The following is a 19,030-nucleotide window of genomic DNA, read 5'->3' on the forward strand; positions in this document are numbered from 1 at the left end:
GAGAGAGTGTCGTCTATCTGAAATTAAAGTGAGATTAGTTTGGTTTTGCTCTGAAAGTCTCCTTCAATGATCATCCCTCTGCTCTGGTATAAGGACAGGCAAGTCGGAAAGTTGGGTTCAACCAGTTAGGCACTTGTCCCTTGAGCGTCACAGAGGGAGAGGAGGGCGAGGGAGTGGAATGGCTTCAGTGGTGGACCATGGATCTGGTTTGGGCTAAGAGTGGGGCTAAGGGGGAGTGAAGCAATCGTGGGACCACTGTGTTGGTGTTTCATTGAACTTGTAGACTTGCTGCAGTGGAGTTTTAAACAAATGAACAGCGTGTATAATCTGAGAAAGATAGATGAAGGAATTTTTGTGGGAGTAGCATGATTGAGCATGAGTGATGAGAAAAATATAAGGTGACCTTGGTATTGTAAAGTTTGTTTAATATGAAAAACAGCAGCCTTTCTGGTATAATTCATCCATAGTTGGCTGTGAATGAATTAGCAGTTTTAGAATGTATTCATTTTAAATAACTTTAACCTTCATCCTACAGTAAACCATGCTTCCCAACCGCAAACAATTAGAGAAAAATTAATCAAGGAGATCTGTAGGCCAGGCATAGTTGTGGCAACACTGATTCCCAACACACATAAGGGAACTTAACAGGGCAGCCCTCAAGCTTCTGCCCCAGTTCCTTAAGAGTAAACCAGAAATACAGTTCCAGGTTTTCACACGGCACTAAAACTCCGTGAGCCCCTGCTCCCTCGAGTTCCATTTCTCATTTCTGCTCGCGCCTCAGTGAGGCACCCGGCCAAGTTCACATGTCACTCTCACCGGGCACTCAGAGACAGAATCTCACTGCAGATCCATCTGAAGATACTCTGGCCAGCCACAGAGATACAAAAACATCAGCACTTTTTGTAGCAATGTTCCTAAACTTTCCTGCTACATCTTGCTTCCATGATAAATTTTTATACTCCAGTGTTTAACATGTCTGTACAAGATACATGACACATGCAGAAATAGGCCAGTTTCCAAGGAGTCAGAAAGGTATGTGGGCAGTGATACAAACCTAAGCCATTTCTTTCCCTGAATATTCTCTTACACGTTCTTAAAAGTTTTGTTTTCCTGATTGTAAAAGTAAAACATGCCCACTGGAGACAATTTTGAAAATATAGGGCAGTTAATAAAAGTGACTGGTAATTCCATGATTATAACTAATTATATAATTGTATTAAATATCTATTCAGGATTAATAAATATATGAATATTTATATTTTCTATTTATATACAATTAATTGTAATTCATAGAATTGTGTTATATACTCCATAAGCCAAGATTAACTAATGTTGGAATTTGAGTCTAGATCTTTCAGTAGATGTGTACTTGAACAGTAAATAATGACTAGCTCCCTAGATGACTGAAAGTTTTTGTAAGCATTCTTCATGGGTCTCTCAACATTCTGCCAGAGGCTCCCTTACTAGTGTTTCATTGTTGCACGTTTTCAGGTTTTACTCCTGCTCTGGAACCTGCCTGCCCCCTTCCTGCATTGTTGCCTGGCTTGGAAGTGGAAGTAGTGCAGTGACAAGCTAGGGTCACAATGCGGAAGAAAGAAAGCACAGGTGAGTAAGAACTGGATGCAAATAGTGTGGGCCACTTACTTTGCCAATAGAACAACCCAGTACAAGGGGCAAGGGAAGACACTATGAGGACATCTAATGCATCCGGAACAATTAAACTGTGGATTATGATCCTTAGCAATAAATCCTTCTGATTCTGTCAATGCCCTCACTTTTCATTCTATATTCTATTCATCCTTCAATATCCAGCTCAAGACTATGAAATGGCCCTCGAGGAGTGGCACACAATGAAACATAATTTCTGAACTCCCTTAGCACATTGTACCATTCCGCCAGAGAAGTGAGCATTCAACAATATTAATGCTTTTTTTCTATTTTACACATATTGCCAAACACAGAGCTTAGATTAGAACATAGTCAGATCTTAGTAACTAATTGGTAGTTACTTTGATAAATTCATAAGAAACATTTTTTCCAGGTATTTGGGGCATCTCGCTATTCATTCATTTTCGATTTCATCTGGATTGCAATAATTATCTCAAACACTTCCATTTACCAGACATCATCACTTCCTCTAATTTTCTGAAATTCTAAACTCAAGTAATTCAGCTGTTACAAAAATAATATAAGGCAGAAAAAGGCAGCCTCATGTTATATTTGATGATCAAATGTGCCCTGACTCTTCCAAGTTGATGCCACTCTCTGTCCCCTTGTGCTTTCTGTCCATGCTCCATGGCTGCCTTCCACCAGATGTGTTCTCTGCCTGACGAGAGCCCAGGCGCCTGTGGAAATGGTGCAGAGGGTTTCGGAATTTCCTCTGCAGAGGCACAGAAAGGAGAAATAATGACATTCTGCTGGTGCAGTAAAACATGAGGGGCAACGCAAAACCAGCCAAGAACACTCTTACACATATTTCACCAAGATAACAACCCCAAGATTTCAGGGGTTAAAACAGAAAATTATTCTCATAATTCCTAAATATGCTGCCTGTGACCAATTTCTGTTCATTAAAGAGCCAATTTTCAAACTTACAAGCTGATCAGTAAATTCTTTTTGAGTTAAAATTGTTCTGCAAGCCAAAAGCATGCTTCTTTGGGGTATGCTGAAGAGTAAGCCATTTTTATTTTCTTTAATCAGAGTTTTAATTTCTATATACATCCCCCACAAAGGACAAGAGGAAGGCAAATATTTTCTCAATCATCATTACATTTTTCAGTCTCCTTTAGTGTAAAACTCAAGATCCTTTCAAAACATGTGTTCCCTTTTAACATAGTTAAATGTAACATTATAATGTCCTTTGCTACAAAATCCTCATTCTAAGAGGAAACCATTTTCTATAAATGTCATGTGTAACTTTGAGATGACATAAATGTACAGAAGTTTTCAGGAGTATTACTGGAAAAAAAATGTATATCTAGCAAACCATTTCTGCTACAGACATATCTCCCTCTTCATTAGTACCATCTGGAGAAGGTTTAGATGCCGCTTTTATCTAGCTGTTAAAATTCAGGCACTGAAGAAACCCTTGATGGATCCATCAGAAAAGCCGGCAGCAAACGAGTTTTCACCATCCTAGCATCAGTGTAGAACATTTGGTATAGTACAGATGTCATTCGAGCCCCTGAGCACTGCAAGGTGAATGGTGCAAGGACAAAAGTTTACTGCCAAGGATAATCCTAAAAATCAAGCTTACAAACTGAGCATTTGATGTAGGCACAGTCACTAAAACTTGAGAGTAAAATAGTAACTGAATGGCCTCAGCCATACATAATAAGTTTTTATACAAACACTTTATTAACATACATTGATACCCAGAAATATTCTTATAAATTCCTTTTTTTTATGAATTGTTTTTGAAAAAAAAAAAAGCAATGTATGTATCTTTTTCTTAAAAAGCTAAAGTTTTAAAGATTTCTATACTATCAGCATTTGGCTCACCCTGGAATTATTTCAGAACCTGAAATTAAGAGGAAACACATTCAGCATGTAAAACACCCTTCAAAGTCACTGCTCTATGTCATTCACCCAGATGTGGCATACCAGCAGACCTGCCTTAATGTTGGCATCTGCAGAAAATATTTCAAGCAAACCACCACATGAGCAAAATAAGCTTACTTACAGCACTTGATAAAATGATAGTGAGACATCTTTCCATCTCAGAGGGAAATCTTGCTACTACGGGCTCCAGCATTCTCTTCTGCTACAACTGTTGATCGCAGGAAATGCATTATTTAGAGCACTGACTCAGGTAACAGTTCACCTCTGGATGCATGACTGCACAGGGGCTCTGTGCCATGACCATGCAGAAAGCGCCCCGCTCATTCACATGCAGCAGCTGGAGTTAAGATAAAGCCTCTCGCCGGCTCTGGAGCTGCCCTGCTGCACGTGCTCTCGGAGCGCCCTTGAGTGACAGGGCTCCTGGTGCCACGGTCCCGGGAATAGTGGGCTCTAATTGGTGCTCACTCGCAGCCACACGCAGCCACACTCGGCGGCGAGGAGGTGTGCTGCAGTGCGGCTCTCCCGTTCCTGCCTCTTAATGGCTTTTCAATAGCTTTCAAATGGCAGCAAACTAGATGATGAGTGGGCTGGAGGGAAGCAACTAACGAGGGATCCTAAATCTTATTTGCGCACGTTGTCCGCGAGCCAAATGTGACCAGATTCTTAGCTGGTGGCAGAGCTGATTATTTTTAGTTGCCACCAGTTGCTGTGTGTGAATAGGAAATGGATAGCAGGATCTCAAAATAGCCACTTCTTAGAATCAGGGGTCCTTTGATCTACCTCTAGTAATGAAGGAACTGCATTATATTTCACAACGCATATCTTTAGTTTCCTATGCAGAATGTAAAGCTGAAATTATTCACAAAAAGCTTTCGGTTTGCACAGCTTTACAAATTTAGGATTCCGCTACCTCTGCAGGCTGCAATGAATTTCACTATACAACCACGTGAAGTACGTCTGACCAAATGGCAATCAGGAAGAAAGAAACATATGGTTTTTGAGGGTTATTGCAATAAAAATAAAAATCATACTCAATGCAATAGCCATGTTAGCCAAAGAAAAAGGTCCCATTTAAGTCCCTTACAAATGCAAAATTCATCTGCCCCCCCAAACTGATACATTTTGATGATCTCTGAAAATGAGTTGACATAGTCTAAAATTATTTGTGCTTCAGATTTGGAGGGCATTGCAGAGGCAGGTATGAACAGCACGCTGAACCTGCATATCATACTACGGTAGAAGCCCAGGTTTTAGATTACCTTACTAAGCAAAACTCAAAGAGTAGTCCCCTTATTAAACACGAAGATTATAAATTTCAAACCTATGCAACAGAGGGTCAGGACTTAAATTTTCACTAAGGAATTACTCTAACTGTGTTAGTAGTATGATGTATACGAGTTCAAGGTTTGGGATCAGAATGGCTTGAGTTCAAATCCAGATTCTACCACTTAACCGAGTAGCGACTTGGAAAGTTATTGAACCTCTGGGAGCCTCAGTTTCCTCATCCACACATGGGAATTACAATTCCCAGTCCTCATCCTGAACATTAGAACGATGCATATAAAAATTTTAGCTTATGTTATTGGTGTTCAATAAAAAAGTTGCTACTAACATTCACAAGGAAAAAACATTTAACATACATTGAATGATTGCAACGAACACTTTAACTTCTTTTTCCAAGGAAAAGAATGAGGATTTTCAGCCTTCATCAGTAACTTTCAATTCAGTAACCTTCATTCTTTGCACAATTAACTATTGAGAGTCGTTGTTACGCAAGTCACCATTTTAAGTGCTTCTCAGGAATAAAATTATGTCGAAAACACAACCTTTGTATACAGGAATATCCACTCTAGTATTTAAGACGTGTGTTTGTGTGTTGAAATGTTACCTAATAAACTGTAAGACACAACTATTTATGCCTGTTATCCAGAAAGCAAGGGTCTCTCCTTTTACCTCAATACAAGCCCTGCATACATGCATACAGTAACTATGAGTTTATGTGAATGTTGTCCCGTGTCTCTTTAAGGAAGGTGCTATCATCTAGATATCCCTCCCTTAACACACATGTATGTTGTCTACACACCTTTCTTAAATACATGAATTTCTCAGTTTTCTGCAAATTGCATGCCACTATGTAATTACCTCAATAAACATCTAAGACAACTGAGTTCTAAGACCATTTACTCTTTGAACTGAAAAAAGAAACTATATGAGACACAGAGAAGCATGGTGTGTGCTTGGCAAAAATTTTTAAAAAGTTACTGAAAATATGATTGATCTGTACCCTTAAAATGTTATTAAATGATTAAACCCTGCTCTTGTAAGAACTCTGACCAAAGTCCCCTGTGAGCTCATTACCATATATGTTTATTATTCATTTACTCATTTCTTCCATAAATACTTGACAAGTCGTTATTTTTGCTGTTCTACATGACATACATTAAGAAGGATGACTTTATTCCTGCCCTCACATTGCTTACAGCCTGGTGAAATATGTACAATTAATGAAATTTCCACAGTGAAATGTGCTAGAAATTACAAGTAGGGAAACATAGACCTCTAAAACAACAGATAGGAGCTAAAGGAAGCTATCCAAAAAAAATTATTCTTAGCTTTATGAATGTATTTAGAATCTGCTTCATATGTGAGAGATGTATATACATGTAATTCCCCAGATTAAGAAGTTCTCTCATCTTTTTGTCTCTAGAAACCATATATTCATGCTCAAAACACTGATAAAACTATGTTTAACCACACAGAAATACATCTTTCTACTTTTCATCATTATCAAATAAAAATTAGTTTAAAATGCAGGCATTAATACAGGTGGAAAATAATTTTGGCTCTATTAACTTCACTCCCTTTATAAAGTATAAAAATAATGGTAACTTAAAATAGATTAAAAAAAATTTTTTTAATATATATCTTTATTGATTTCAGAGAGAGAAAGGGAGAGGGAGAGAGAGAGAGAGAGAAACATCAATGATGACAGAGTCATTGATCGGCCGCCTCCTGCACGCCCCCGACTGGGCATTGAGCCCGCAGCCCGGGCACGTGCCCTGACCGGGAACCGAACCCTGATCACCTGGATCCTAGGTCGATGCTCAACTGCTGAGGCACGCTCGGCTGAGCTGATTAAAATTTCCTGATCTCTGCCCATCCCTACAAAACTCAACTCAGTGTTAGGACATTACACTGATCATTCCAAAGTTCTTAAAATCTGAAATGTTAAATAATAACAGAGACTGTAATGAGAGTAGCAATGAAAAACCTAGATTGCATTATATATTGTTAGCAATTCAAGTATTTTGCAGAACATGATCAAGTACAAAATGAAATCATGCATTTGAAAGAAGTGGTTGGTTTCTTTTGTTTTTGTTATTGTTGTTATTTGTTTGTTTAAATCCTCTTCGTAGGACATGCTTAGAGAGAGGAAGGGAGAGAGAGAGAAGCATCGATGTGAGAGGAAACATCAGTTGGTGGCCTTCTGTACATGCCCCAACTTGGGATGAAACAGGCATCCCAGGCATGTGCTCTGACTGGGAATCGAACAGGCAACCTACTGGTGCACAGGATGCTCAGCCCATTGAGCCTCTCTGGCTGGGCAAAGGAGTTGTTTTTAATTGCTATAAAGCTCACATACTAATAAGGCACAAGTATTTTATTATCTCTCAGAATTACTACAATGAAAAATTTTTCTCACTGAATATCACACACAATATTTCAAAAGCAATTTCTAATTATAAAGAAATTCCTTCTTTTATAAACCAAACAGCTGCTTACAATTCAGAGTATTTCTGATAAAAACACGTGATTTTTTCCTTTTAAATGTTAGCATCATGAAGCACCAGATTTCTTCAAATAAGGCTAAATTATTTCCCAGTCAAAAAAAAAAGAAACAAATTAGTCCAAAGACAGACAAGCATTTAAGAATTATATACTCACTTATTATTAAGTATCTTTTGAAATTGGATATGTGTAATATATAGCTTCAAAACACTTTTTCTAATGAAAGCTCATAGGTGAGATACTACTCCATTTAGACCTCTATTTGGAGGAATCTATTATTTATGTCAATTTTTCATAAATTACTAAAGCTAACAGTCCTGCATTTTTTCACACTTTATTAAGTGATGGAATTAAAATTCAAGTTTATAAACACCACTAGTTTAGGTGGGGTGCACATACATAGGTAACTTATATAAAAATTCCAAATGAGGCTATAAATCACATGTACAAATTGTTTATAATACATATTCAAGCTCTGTGACACAAGCCTCTTTGCCTCTACTCTGGGAATAGGTTGGGGTTTCTAAATATTAGACTTTGATGAAGCAAATCACACACAGGTTTAGGGACTTTAAGCCACAGGTGACCCACACAAAATGGATGGAAATTAAATCCACAGATTTAATCACCTCTCGCAGATACTGACTGCTTCTCGGTGGATGGAGTCAAGACCCTCTCTCCTGGGAGTAATGCTCTGGTTTAATAATTTAAGGCCCTGTAAGGCTTAAGGGGTCTTTTTCTGATGGCTACAGAGAAGAAAAGATCTGAGTTGTCAAGAAGAAAAAGGCATAAATAAATTCAACTCTTGTTAGAAAACCAGCCTCACTGGTCATCCCCCAGGTACCACAAGATGCTCAAGCCTGCCTTGCCTGACTGCTCAGGTCCCTACTTTTCTGATCATGTCCCCTTGCACTGTCTGCCAACTGCTGGGGCTGATCTCAGGTTTAGCCAGTATATTAAAGCCCTGGCTCTCAGATTCAGTGCTCCTCATCTTCAAACGGCCTCACAAGTCTCCGACCAAAACAAGTGGATATTTAACTTGGTTGTAGTCAATTGTGAAGAGGGTGAAGAGAGAAGAAAACTATAATATAGATCAGCACTGCTAAAAAAAAAAAAAAAATGGATTGATCTCTGTGTCAGCAGAGCAGTGAAGATGCTAACGGGGCTAAATGTAAATATATACTATAAGGGCTGGAAATTACTCATCAGCATTTATACTAATATTTTCACAGACCAGCAATGTAAAGGTAAAAAAAAGCACACTTTTCAAGTTGTTCCAAAAACTATTGAAAATTGCTCTTTATATAATGCAGTACAGCATAATATGACATGTATATTTGTGCACTGATATGGATTCGTATCTACACACACACACACAATATGGAATGCTCTGTCATCTGGTTACCCACATTCCCTTTGTGATTTTTCTTCTCCCTAATCAAAATGAAATGGTTTGAATTCTAATGAGTATCAATTAAATTAAGTACCTGGGACAGAAAATTTGCAAAACATTTGCAAATTTATTCACTTGAATGTTAACATCATTTTGAAATATCTCTAGCATATGTGTTAAAACGCTCTGGGATGGCTTTCCCATTTGCAGTTACTGTTTTACCTCCCCCCAGAAACTCTGACCTTGAACAAGAGGTTGTGTATCTTTACTGTAAATAAAAAATGGACAGGATTAGTTTATGTTTGTATGGCTGTACCTGGGGTGTGTGTGTGTGTGTGTGTGTGTGTGTGTGTGTGTGAAATATGATACATTATGTAAACCATAAATTAAGTATGGTCTGCCTTGTTCTTCAATCCATTTGAGGGAGTTTTTTAAAAGCTTTATACAACTAATGGGGTAATCAAATAATGAACTGTGATTGACTCTGAAGATGACTGTAGAGATCAGTGATGACCTAACTAAGAGAGAGAGCTGAGACGTAAAGCCCAAATTCTTGTGCAGATCCCTGCACAGCTGTCACCTAGAAGATAATATCTGAGGCACTTTGATGACCTAAACAATAATCTCTATTTTCCTCAAAGGATGAAAGCAATTTTAAGAGAGCTGCATTTGGAGCCTCTCCTTGTCCTTAGCTGCAATTTAACAATCCATGCACTTAACTACATATACACTAGCTGTTTATTCCATTTCTATGCATTCTTTTATATTCATTTAGAGGTCATTTAGCCTACAAACTCTTCTCAACTTAGAGATAGTGATATAGTTCTGGAGAGATTTAGAGAATTTCTGCTCCAGACTCATTGATTTATATTTCTGAGTGATGAAGCTGGCAACTTTCTTCTGTCTTCTATGAAGATTATTTGTTTACGTCATATTTATCCCCCACCCCCCTCTCTCTTTTTCAAAAAAATGGGTAGATGCGCCAAAAGCATAAGAGCTTAGTTTTCTAATTCTGTGCTTCCTCCCCAGTGCCACAACCCGATGCACTGAGAGCGTTACGATCATATGGTCCCTGTCCTCCCGTGGGGGACTGGGCTCAGGAAAGTAGCGCTAGAAAGCCTGTTTTCTGATTCATAATCTGTGACCTCATATTTCCTATTAGAAGTTTCCTCTCCTCTCCCCTTCACTCCCTTCCTCCCCTCTTTTCTTCTTATCTGTATCTCTACCTTTCTCTCTCCTTAACACTCATATGGGTGATTGGAGGAGCTTCTCAGAATGAAGCAATAATCACAGGTAAATTCTGCCTGTATTGAGGGAGGCTAATGAAACCTAGAAGGACGGCACAACCTTTTCATCATCAAGGCTCTTCCAGTGGGTTGCCCTTCTTTAAGTTCACATCAGTGAACATGCCTGGACAGTAATTGTTTCTCTGCCACTCCCTAAAGGTCAGGCTACCTGTCTGAGGTTGAAATTACTCAGATAAAAAATGGAGACAATAATACCTACTGAACAGGATTCTTATTCACAGACTCAACAAGTGTATTTCCAACCATTATTTTAAAAACACTTTATGCGCTCCTAATGTTTTATGGATGTAATACTATTTTTGTATTAGTGAAAATAGTTATTATGTGATTTTCCCTGAATATACCACCAACCTTTGGTACAGCCTTGCATGTATCAATGACATAGAAAACCCATTCACAGTAAATATTTACTCCATGTTTACTATTAAAAACATAACTCCATAAAATTCTATGAACCCTAGAAATAGTTGTGTATTGTGCATACAACAGTCATGAACCAGACTAAACACTGCCTTATGGGGCTTACAAAGGTTATAGACAAGGAAATAGAAATTATGGAAAAGCTATGCATGGTATTATAAATGCATGGTATTATGGGGCAGACAACCAACGCTTGATAATTTGGAGCATGCTCCTGAAGAAGTGGTACCGAAGTAGACACCTGCCTATGAATAAAAAGAAATCAGGTAGCCCAGCCGGGTGTGGCTCAGCAGTTAAGCGTCGACCTAGGATCCAGGCGATCAGGGTTCAATTCCCGGTCAGGGCACATGCCCGGGTTGCGGGCTGCAGCCGATCAATGACTCTCATCATTGATGTTTCTAGCTCTCTCTCTCCCTTTCCTTTCCTCTCTCTGAAATCAATAAAGATATATTTTTTTAAAAAATTAAAAAAAAAAAAGAAATCTGGTAAAGGAAGTAGTCAGAGGGGATATGGGGATGTTCATGACATGCTCAGATACAGAAACCTGTCATGTGGCTAAAGGAGAAGTACATGGAATGGCCAGGTGAGAGGTGAGTCTAGAGAAGTCATCGGAGGCTAGATTGGGGGCGAGGGGGAGGTGGGTCTACTCCTTATCATGTGTCCTAAAGAGACGGGATATCTGAATGCCACAGAGGGAGGTGATTTAAACTCATGAATATCTCTCTGATTGCAGGATGTGACTGGAGAAGGGAACAGGAAGAATGACAGTGTGGTTGGAAGCTGTGGGGAAATCCAAGGCCAGGGCAAAGGCAGAGATAAGAGCAGAGAGCATGTCCTTCTCCAACCAAAATATACCTTCCTCCAATACCTATGTGGAAAACCCCTCCCTGTATTTCTGTTTCCTTCTTTACAAGCTTCATTCCTCAGACCTTTCCCCCAGCCCCTTCCCCAGTGTTCACACTCGATCTGATCGAATGTGCTATTTCTTCCACTTATCTCATGTCACCAATCCTAGAAGTCTCTCTTCTCCAGAAGCCCAAATTCCAAAAGTTCCAGACAGAGCGCTGGCATCAGAAGAGTGAGTTCAGGATGCCAGAGAAAGTCACTTGAATGACTCCTCCCTGGTATTTTTCAACACTCCTTCCTTTCTTCCTCAGCGTGGCCTCAGTCTCAAACAGAAACTGAGGCCTAAAATGCAGGTAGTCAGAAAATAAATATATGTACTGCTATTCCCTTTAACACTTCCAGAATACTTGAACATTTTTAAAAAACTATAAATAAACTTCCAAGTGAACAGTTCTAGAAAATTACTTCAAAGCGTTCTTAAGGCTTGACTTTATATAGCAAATAATTAAAAATTGCTTATTATGTGCCAAACATAATCTAATCACTTCAGAGGTATCAAATCACTTAATCCTCGTAAGAGACCTATGCAGTAGGTAGTATTATTTTTTTAAACAAATGAAGAAACTGGGGCACAAAGACTAGGCGAGATGTCCAAGATCACACAGCCACGAAAGCACGTGACCCACCAAGACTTTCAGGCCACAGTGTCCACCATCCTCTTAATCACCTCCTGCTCTGTGGTCATGACTGTTTAAAAAAAAATTTTATTCTTGAGCCTGTCGGGGACCCTCAACCTTAGCACATACTTCTGTCTGGCACATTCTTTCCTGCCTTTCTCAGCCCCCAACCTCCTTTGTCTGACCAACTCCACCCTATACATTACATACAGATGGAGCGAGAGGAGGGGGAAAAGGAAGATGCACTTGGAAAAGACCTATAGGAAAAAGGGGTGCAGAAGGGAAGAAGGTGGGTAAAATGAGGCGGGAAATTGGCACCCAATCATCAAAGGTGAGTAAGCTGCCTCCCCTTCTGGGTCCCCCACCCCCCATGTTCTTTGCTTAGGTGAGCTGCACTGATTTCTTGCTTCAATGCCTCCTGCATCCCATTATGGTTAATTTATGTCCTTTGTGGGCTTCCTCTCAAAATGCTAATATGATGCTAATACAATGATGTTTTACTCTTATGCCCTAGATTATCCATCACGGCAGAGGTTGCAATGTGCAGTGTTAGTCAACCATAAATGTAAAAAGAAGGGAAATTTTAACACAATATTTACAGATAGAAAGTAGGACTTCACAGAAGGAAGACAGATATATTTTTATATATGGAATTTAAGAGGGGTAGAGAGAAATGGAATTTTAGAGTCTCATTAAATAAATTCTAAGCTATAGCAAATGGAATAGACTTTTTTTTCAATTTAATATATTATAGCTGCTAGCAATCACATGTAAGCTGATAATATTATAGGATCATTTCCAGAGCACAGAGGATGTTGATATACATCTCTAGACCCCAATAGGGAGGTGTTAATTAAGTGATTTAAGGTTGGCTATAGTGTAATTGGCTGTGAAGAAATATCATCGAAATAAAAGTCTTACATGAACCTGATGGGGGATATTTTGAGGCTGTCAAATATATGATTTCATTTGCATGAAATACAAAAGTAGGTAAGACTAATTTATGATTATAGAAGTTTTAAAAAGTGGACTACTGGTGAAAAGGGGGCACAAGGGAACTTTCTGGAATAATGGAAATGTTTCATCTTTTGATTTGGGTGTAGTTACACAAATATAAATATAGAGAGATATATAAAGATTTATTGAAATGTAAGATCTGCACACTTTACCTTTTCCAAATTATATCTAGCCCTGGCCTGTTTTGCTCAGTGGTTAGAGCGTAGGCCACGCACCAAAGGGTCATGGATTCAGTTCCCAGGAAAGCTCACGTGCCTGGGTTGCAGGTGGATCCCCGCCCTGCTTGGGTCATGAGGGAGGCAACCAATCAATGTGTCTCCCTCACATCGATGTGTCTCTCTCTCCCCCTCTCCTTCCCTCCCTTCTGCTCTCTCTAAAAAAAAAAAAAAAAAAAAAAATCAATGGAAAAAATATCCTCAGATGAGGGTTAATGAAAACAAAACACAAAAACAAATTATATCTAACTTTTATAGTTTTGCAAAAAGTGACATACTTCCGAAGACAGCAGCAAGAAGTATAGCAAAAGAAAGATTTCCAAGGTTAATAAAATTAAGGTAGTTCATCCTACAATCATTCATTCACTGACCACTGACCGATGAGCTACGTGGTTTGTGCCAATGTATACATACAAATATGGAACTCTCTGTGCCTTTAGAGTGATTTCCTAACATGGTAAACAGACAATTATAACACAATATAGTCAGTGCAAAGGTAAACTATAAACAGGATATCATGGAAGCATAGAAGAGGTGAAGAAAGACTGTTCCCAGGAGGGGGCACCTCCAGAAAAGGCCTGGTGCATTAAGGCTACTATTAGCCAGTCAGTATTCTGGAAACTTGTATTGCACTGAGAAGTGCCTAGAGTGGAACTGTAGAGATGGATGGGGTAAATTACAAAGCACATTGTATGTGTCATAAAGAACTTCCTCATCTCTGCCAGGTTTATTTACTCTGGAATCCCGTAAAGTCCTAGAGACTCTCAGGAAAGGGGCTGTAGCTTTTTAGAAGGGTCCCTGACCCAAAAAATTAAGACCTCTCTTGAAGTTAATGGAGAGTGGCTAGCAGATTTTAAACAGATGAGTTAAATCATGGGGCTCTGCAAAGGACAGATTTGAGGAAGGTAAGATGGGCAGCAGGGAAGTAAATTAAAAGCTCTTAGAATAGTCTAAGCCAGAGATAATGAGGGCTTGAAATTGGGTACTGGTAGAGAGGACAGAGCAGACTGGATAAATCCTCAGGAAGTGATGACTGTGAGATTGCCAGATGGGAAGTGAGGTGCAAAAGGAGAGGAAAGGGGAGAAACTGACTGGCACCAGATTTTTAAGGCCGTGTGTCTGGTGAGGTCATCCGCAGGATCAGACAGTGGGAGGAAGCAGCAGAGTGGAGGCGAGTGAAGTGGTTTGGGGAAAAGGCAATGTTATTCTTTGGCGATGATAAGCCTAGGTAATGTCCAAAATAGAATTTTTAAAAGTACATACAGGAGACATTCAAAATATCTTGACCTTGGATCCCTATAAAACAATCATTCATTAATTAAACAAATATTTATAATGCTCCTACTGTTCACAGGGCTTCTGTTGGTACTGGAGAGAAGGCAGGATGGCATGGACATGGTTTCTGGTCTCCATTTATTTCTTCTTTTATTTTTCTCAACTCTTTTTATGGAGCCTGTACATGAGGCACATGTTCACCAACTCAAAAGCTCTGTGAACCCCATCCTTTTGATTTTTTATGGGGGCTTTACTACATAGGTATAATTGATTAAATCATTGGTCACTGGCAATGGATTCAACCCTCCATCCACTCTCCCTTCCCTGAGATCACAGGGGTGGGAATGACAGTTCCAACCCTCCAATCACATGGTTGGTTTCTCTGGCAACCAGCCCCCACCCTTAGGTGCTTTCTAAAAGTCACCCCAATAACACAGCAAAAGACAGCTTTATATATTTCATCACTTGGGAAATTCCAACAGTTTTAGGAGCTCTGTGCCAGAAATGGGAACAAAGACCAATATATATTTCTTATAATAGTCGTAATATAACAGCTATGAAAGCCATGGGTGTGGGTAAGATCACCCTGAAAAATGTGTCAGTTAGAGAGAGAAAAATGCCCTAGAGACAAATCTTAGAAGTGGAGATACCACATGTATACAGAGTAGGAAGGACTATACACCAAAAAAGATGGAAGGAGGGAGAAATACTTTTCCAATGCTCAATTAGTTTGTCCTACTTATCTTAGATCACACACACACCTTTGGTAAAACATAAGTTTAGATTTCTTCATTTTCCTCCACTGAACTATGAATACATGGTTGTGTAATCAATTCATTAATAAAATAACATATATGGTTTACAATTAAGATACAATAGCAGTGGTGTTTTCATTAATAATAAGTCCATTAGCAATACTTTACCTTCCCTGACATCTTCCTGTATTTCCATACCTAATTAAATTATAAGGAGATAACAGATTAGGTCTTCCTAATAGCACTTTTCCTTCTGCATTTTTCTCTCGCATTGAATTACTGATGGATTCTGATCACTTTCTCAAAACAATAAATAATCTCTAAAATAATATGACATGTAATCCTCTTAGGGCAGTAAGTAAGGAATTCAGATCCCACACAAAGAACTTCATACTTCCCTGGAACCACGTATGGCTTCGGGGGACAGAGAGAAAAATCTCTAGCTTAACTCACTGTAAGATTGGTTTACAGGAGAACCAGGGGAAAAGTACAACTGCCTATGGCTGGATCCCCAAGTCATTATCATCATCTAATCCATCACCAAATGGTAAGATTAAGCTAAAAGAGGAAATACAATACATGCTATTCACTAAATGTGTCCTCAACTATCAAAAGCATACACTCTAACAGTGAAGACATTAGAATCCTCAGGACAAACTGGAGTTGCAGTTAGTTCAAAACATTTTATTCTGTTCTGAATGCCTGCTCACTGGTTCTGTTCCTTAGATATAAAATACAGATGGTAAACAGGTCTTCTTAATGTCCACTACATCTTCAATTTTCCCTTTAGCATGTTACTCTTCAAATATTCAATTTAATAAGCAGTTAAAGACTATTATGTGAAAAACCGTTTCCCAAAAGTCTAACTAGAGTAGGATGATGAAGGAAAGTGCATGGGTCTCATCTACAAGTAAATATAGTTTCTTAGGGGAAGAAGGGCAGACATGAAAATCTTAGCTAAATTTGGCACAATTGTTATGCCAAATAAAAGTTCTTTACACAGTGCTGTGAAAACACTGAAGAGGGAGTAATTCACATTAATTAGGCATATAAGGGATCCTTCTGAGCTAAGCAAGAAAGACAGGAAGTCCAGATGGCAGAAGGGTATAAACAGGTCAGGAAAGAGAGAGGGGCATGCTTTATTTTTATAATAAAATGCCCAGCGTGGAAGTATATAGATATTAATTAGGCTATTTGGAAAATACAACCAGAACAATCTGAATGCCGCTGGCCACTAATCTTATTTCTGTCTCTTTGGGTTTTCCAATTCTGGACATTTCATAAAGGGATTCATACCGTAAGTGGCCTTTGTGTCTGGCTTCTTTCACTTAGCATAATATTAGCATAATATTTTCAAGGTTCATATGTTTTGTTTGTACAAATCTTACATTTCACTTCTTAATCCTAAATATTTTATTCTTTTTGACACTGTTTATAAATGGAATTATTTTCTTAAATGCATTTTTGCTGGCTTATTGCTAGATTATAGAAATCTAGCTGATCTTTGCTTACTGATCTTATATCCTGTAACTTGCAAAGCTCATTTATTAGTGATATTTGTGTGTGAGGAAGGTGGGTTCCTTAGGATCTTCTATATGCAAGATCATGTTATCTAAGAATAAACCATTTTACTTGTTCCTTTGCAATCTCAATCCCATTTATTTCACTTTCTTGCCTAATTGCCCTGGTTAGAGCCTCCAGGGCAGTTTTGAATTTAGTGATACAGATAGACATTATTGTCTTGTTCCTGATCTTAGGGGGAGATCTTTCAGTCTTTCGTCATTATATATGATTTTAGCTGTGTGTTTTCCATAGATGTACTTTATCAGGTTGAGGAAAGTTTCTTCTATTCCTCATTTGTTGACTGTTTGTATCATGAAAAGTTGTTGAATTTTGTCAAATGTTTTTTCTGAGTCTATTGAAGTAATCATGTGGTCTTTGTCCTCTGTTCCATTAATATAATGTGTCTGTTACACTGATTGATTTTCATTAGTTAAACCAACCTTGCATTCTTGGGGTAAATTCCACTCGGTCCTAGTCTATAATACTTTTTCTATGTTTCTGATTTGGTTGGTTAGTATTATATTGACTCCCTTTATTTTAATATTCATAAGGGACATTTGTGTATCATCTACTTAGAATGTCTTTATACTTTTAGTATTGGAGCAATCCTGGCCGCATATAATGATTTGGGAATTGTTCCTTCTTCTTCTACCATGACTGTTTTGAGGGTGGTTTGTTATACATCAAAAACTAACTCACATGAGCAGAATCAGCAGGCATGTTAACTAACGATGTCAAGAATTCAAGACAGAGAAGTAAAGATGAATTTTAGGATGTCTCAAGCATATCCAGAAGTGAGGGCACATTTGGATGCAATTATTCCTTTAAATATTTCCAATGTTTTTAAAGAACAGAAAGTTTACATATATTTTTCCAGACATATAAATATCTGTGTATATTTAGAAAAAGCTGAAAACAAGTATTTTCACACGTTCATGAAATTTAATTAAACTTCAGCTATCTTTAGACAATGTATTCCAGTTTGCTTTTTTGACCTCTAAGTGTGTCAATCCCACCTCTCCAAGCTGTAAACATTATTTTATCACTTCCATCAAGTTTACTTACTTGTCCCTTTGATCTCAGCTCCACTCCCTAAATACTACAAGGTGGGGCAAAAGTAGGTTTACAGTTGTGAGTATGCAAAACACAGTTTATTCTTGTATCATTATTAATTATTGTATATTTTTCCATATGAACAACTGTAAACCTAGTTTTCCCCACACTGTATATTACCTTCAAACATTCAGTGCTATTAGTTGCTTCAGAGTCTGTCTTGAAATAATCTCCTCTCCTCATCCTGGCTGTTTCTCCACAAGTTGCATCCTAGTTTAATTTCAAGACCTAGATCAAACAAGAACTAAACTTTCTTGGTGTCTTTTCTCATTCAGGAAGAGAGGGTCTACTAACAGAGGAGCAAGGACATGAAACAGGTGTCATGTCTGATGACCTACACCTGTTCTCACACCTGATAGATGGGGCTCTTTCCTCTGAGTTCCCCGAATGTGATATAGGGACAATATAAGCATCTATCACTTAATTCCCATTTATTCGTTTGCCTGGGTATCTTCTGTGAACTCCAAGTGGGAAAGGACCATGTTTTACTTGGCTTTTTAACACAGTCACAGTACTTGGCACACGTTAAAGATTGAATCAGTAAATAGTGAATTAGTATTCCTAAAACTGAAAATATTCTTCTGTCAAGATTGTGCAGAGAGTAACTAGATGTAACTCATTAGTGTCTACTACCCAAATATGCCATCTCATGGAGAAGCTTATATAGTATCATAATGATCAGTTTCAGTAAAACCTTGTTTATAGCATATTAATACTTCTTTTTCTGGAATCAGCACCTTATTCATGTTTTCTTTTCTTCTTGAACATCCCTTTTTTGGTGCTCACTCAGTTATTGAACAACAATGTGCAGTCTAGAGGGAGCTTCAGAAGAATCAACAAAATAGGCCATTAAAAATTATAATATTCATATATTATCCATACACTAAAGCTTGCAATTGACTAAAATCTCTACAGAGGTGCACACATGTATGTGTGTGTGTTGAAAGTATATTAAAGCATATACTTTGTCAGCACATCACCTGCCTGTTCTCTAACTCACCTTAATATATAAGGAGAACATGAAAATTTATCAAATAATTTCTGTTGCACACCTCCTGCCTATTTTGTTTCTTGTTATACCCTAAAACCAGCAGTTTAT

General features: G+C 38.3%; 1 protein-coding gene across 2 annotated transcripts in view; it reads right to left on the reverse strand.

Annotated features, from left to right (window-relative positions):
* MYO16 (myosin XVI) overlaps nucleotides 1-19,030 on the reverse strand; it is a 474,768-nt gene that overhangs the window by 380,791 nt on the left and 74,947 nt on the right. Inside the window, exon 1 of one of the 2 annotated variants that reach the window (XM_081128843.1) lies at nucleotides 3,683-3,826. The exons of the other annotated variant lie outside the window; for it this stretch is intronic. Coding sequence (XP_080984969.1) covers nucleotides 3,683-3,710 — 28 coding nt within the window. The 5' untranslated portion in view covers nucleotides 3,711-3,826. Of the gene's footprint in view, nucleotides 1-3,682; nucleotides 3,827-19,030 lie in introns of those variants that run through there. 2 annotated transcript variants of the gene reach the window in all.

This window comes from Miniopterus schreibersii, assembly GCF_964146895.1.
Source record: "Miniopterus schreibersii genome assembly, chromosome: 2".
Taxonomy (NCBI): Eukaryota; Metazoa; Chordata; class Mammalia; order Chiroptera; family Miniopteridae; genus Miniopterus; species Miniopterus schreibersii.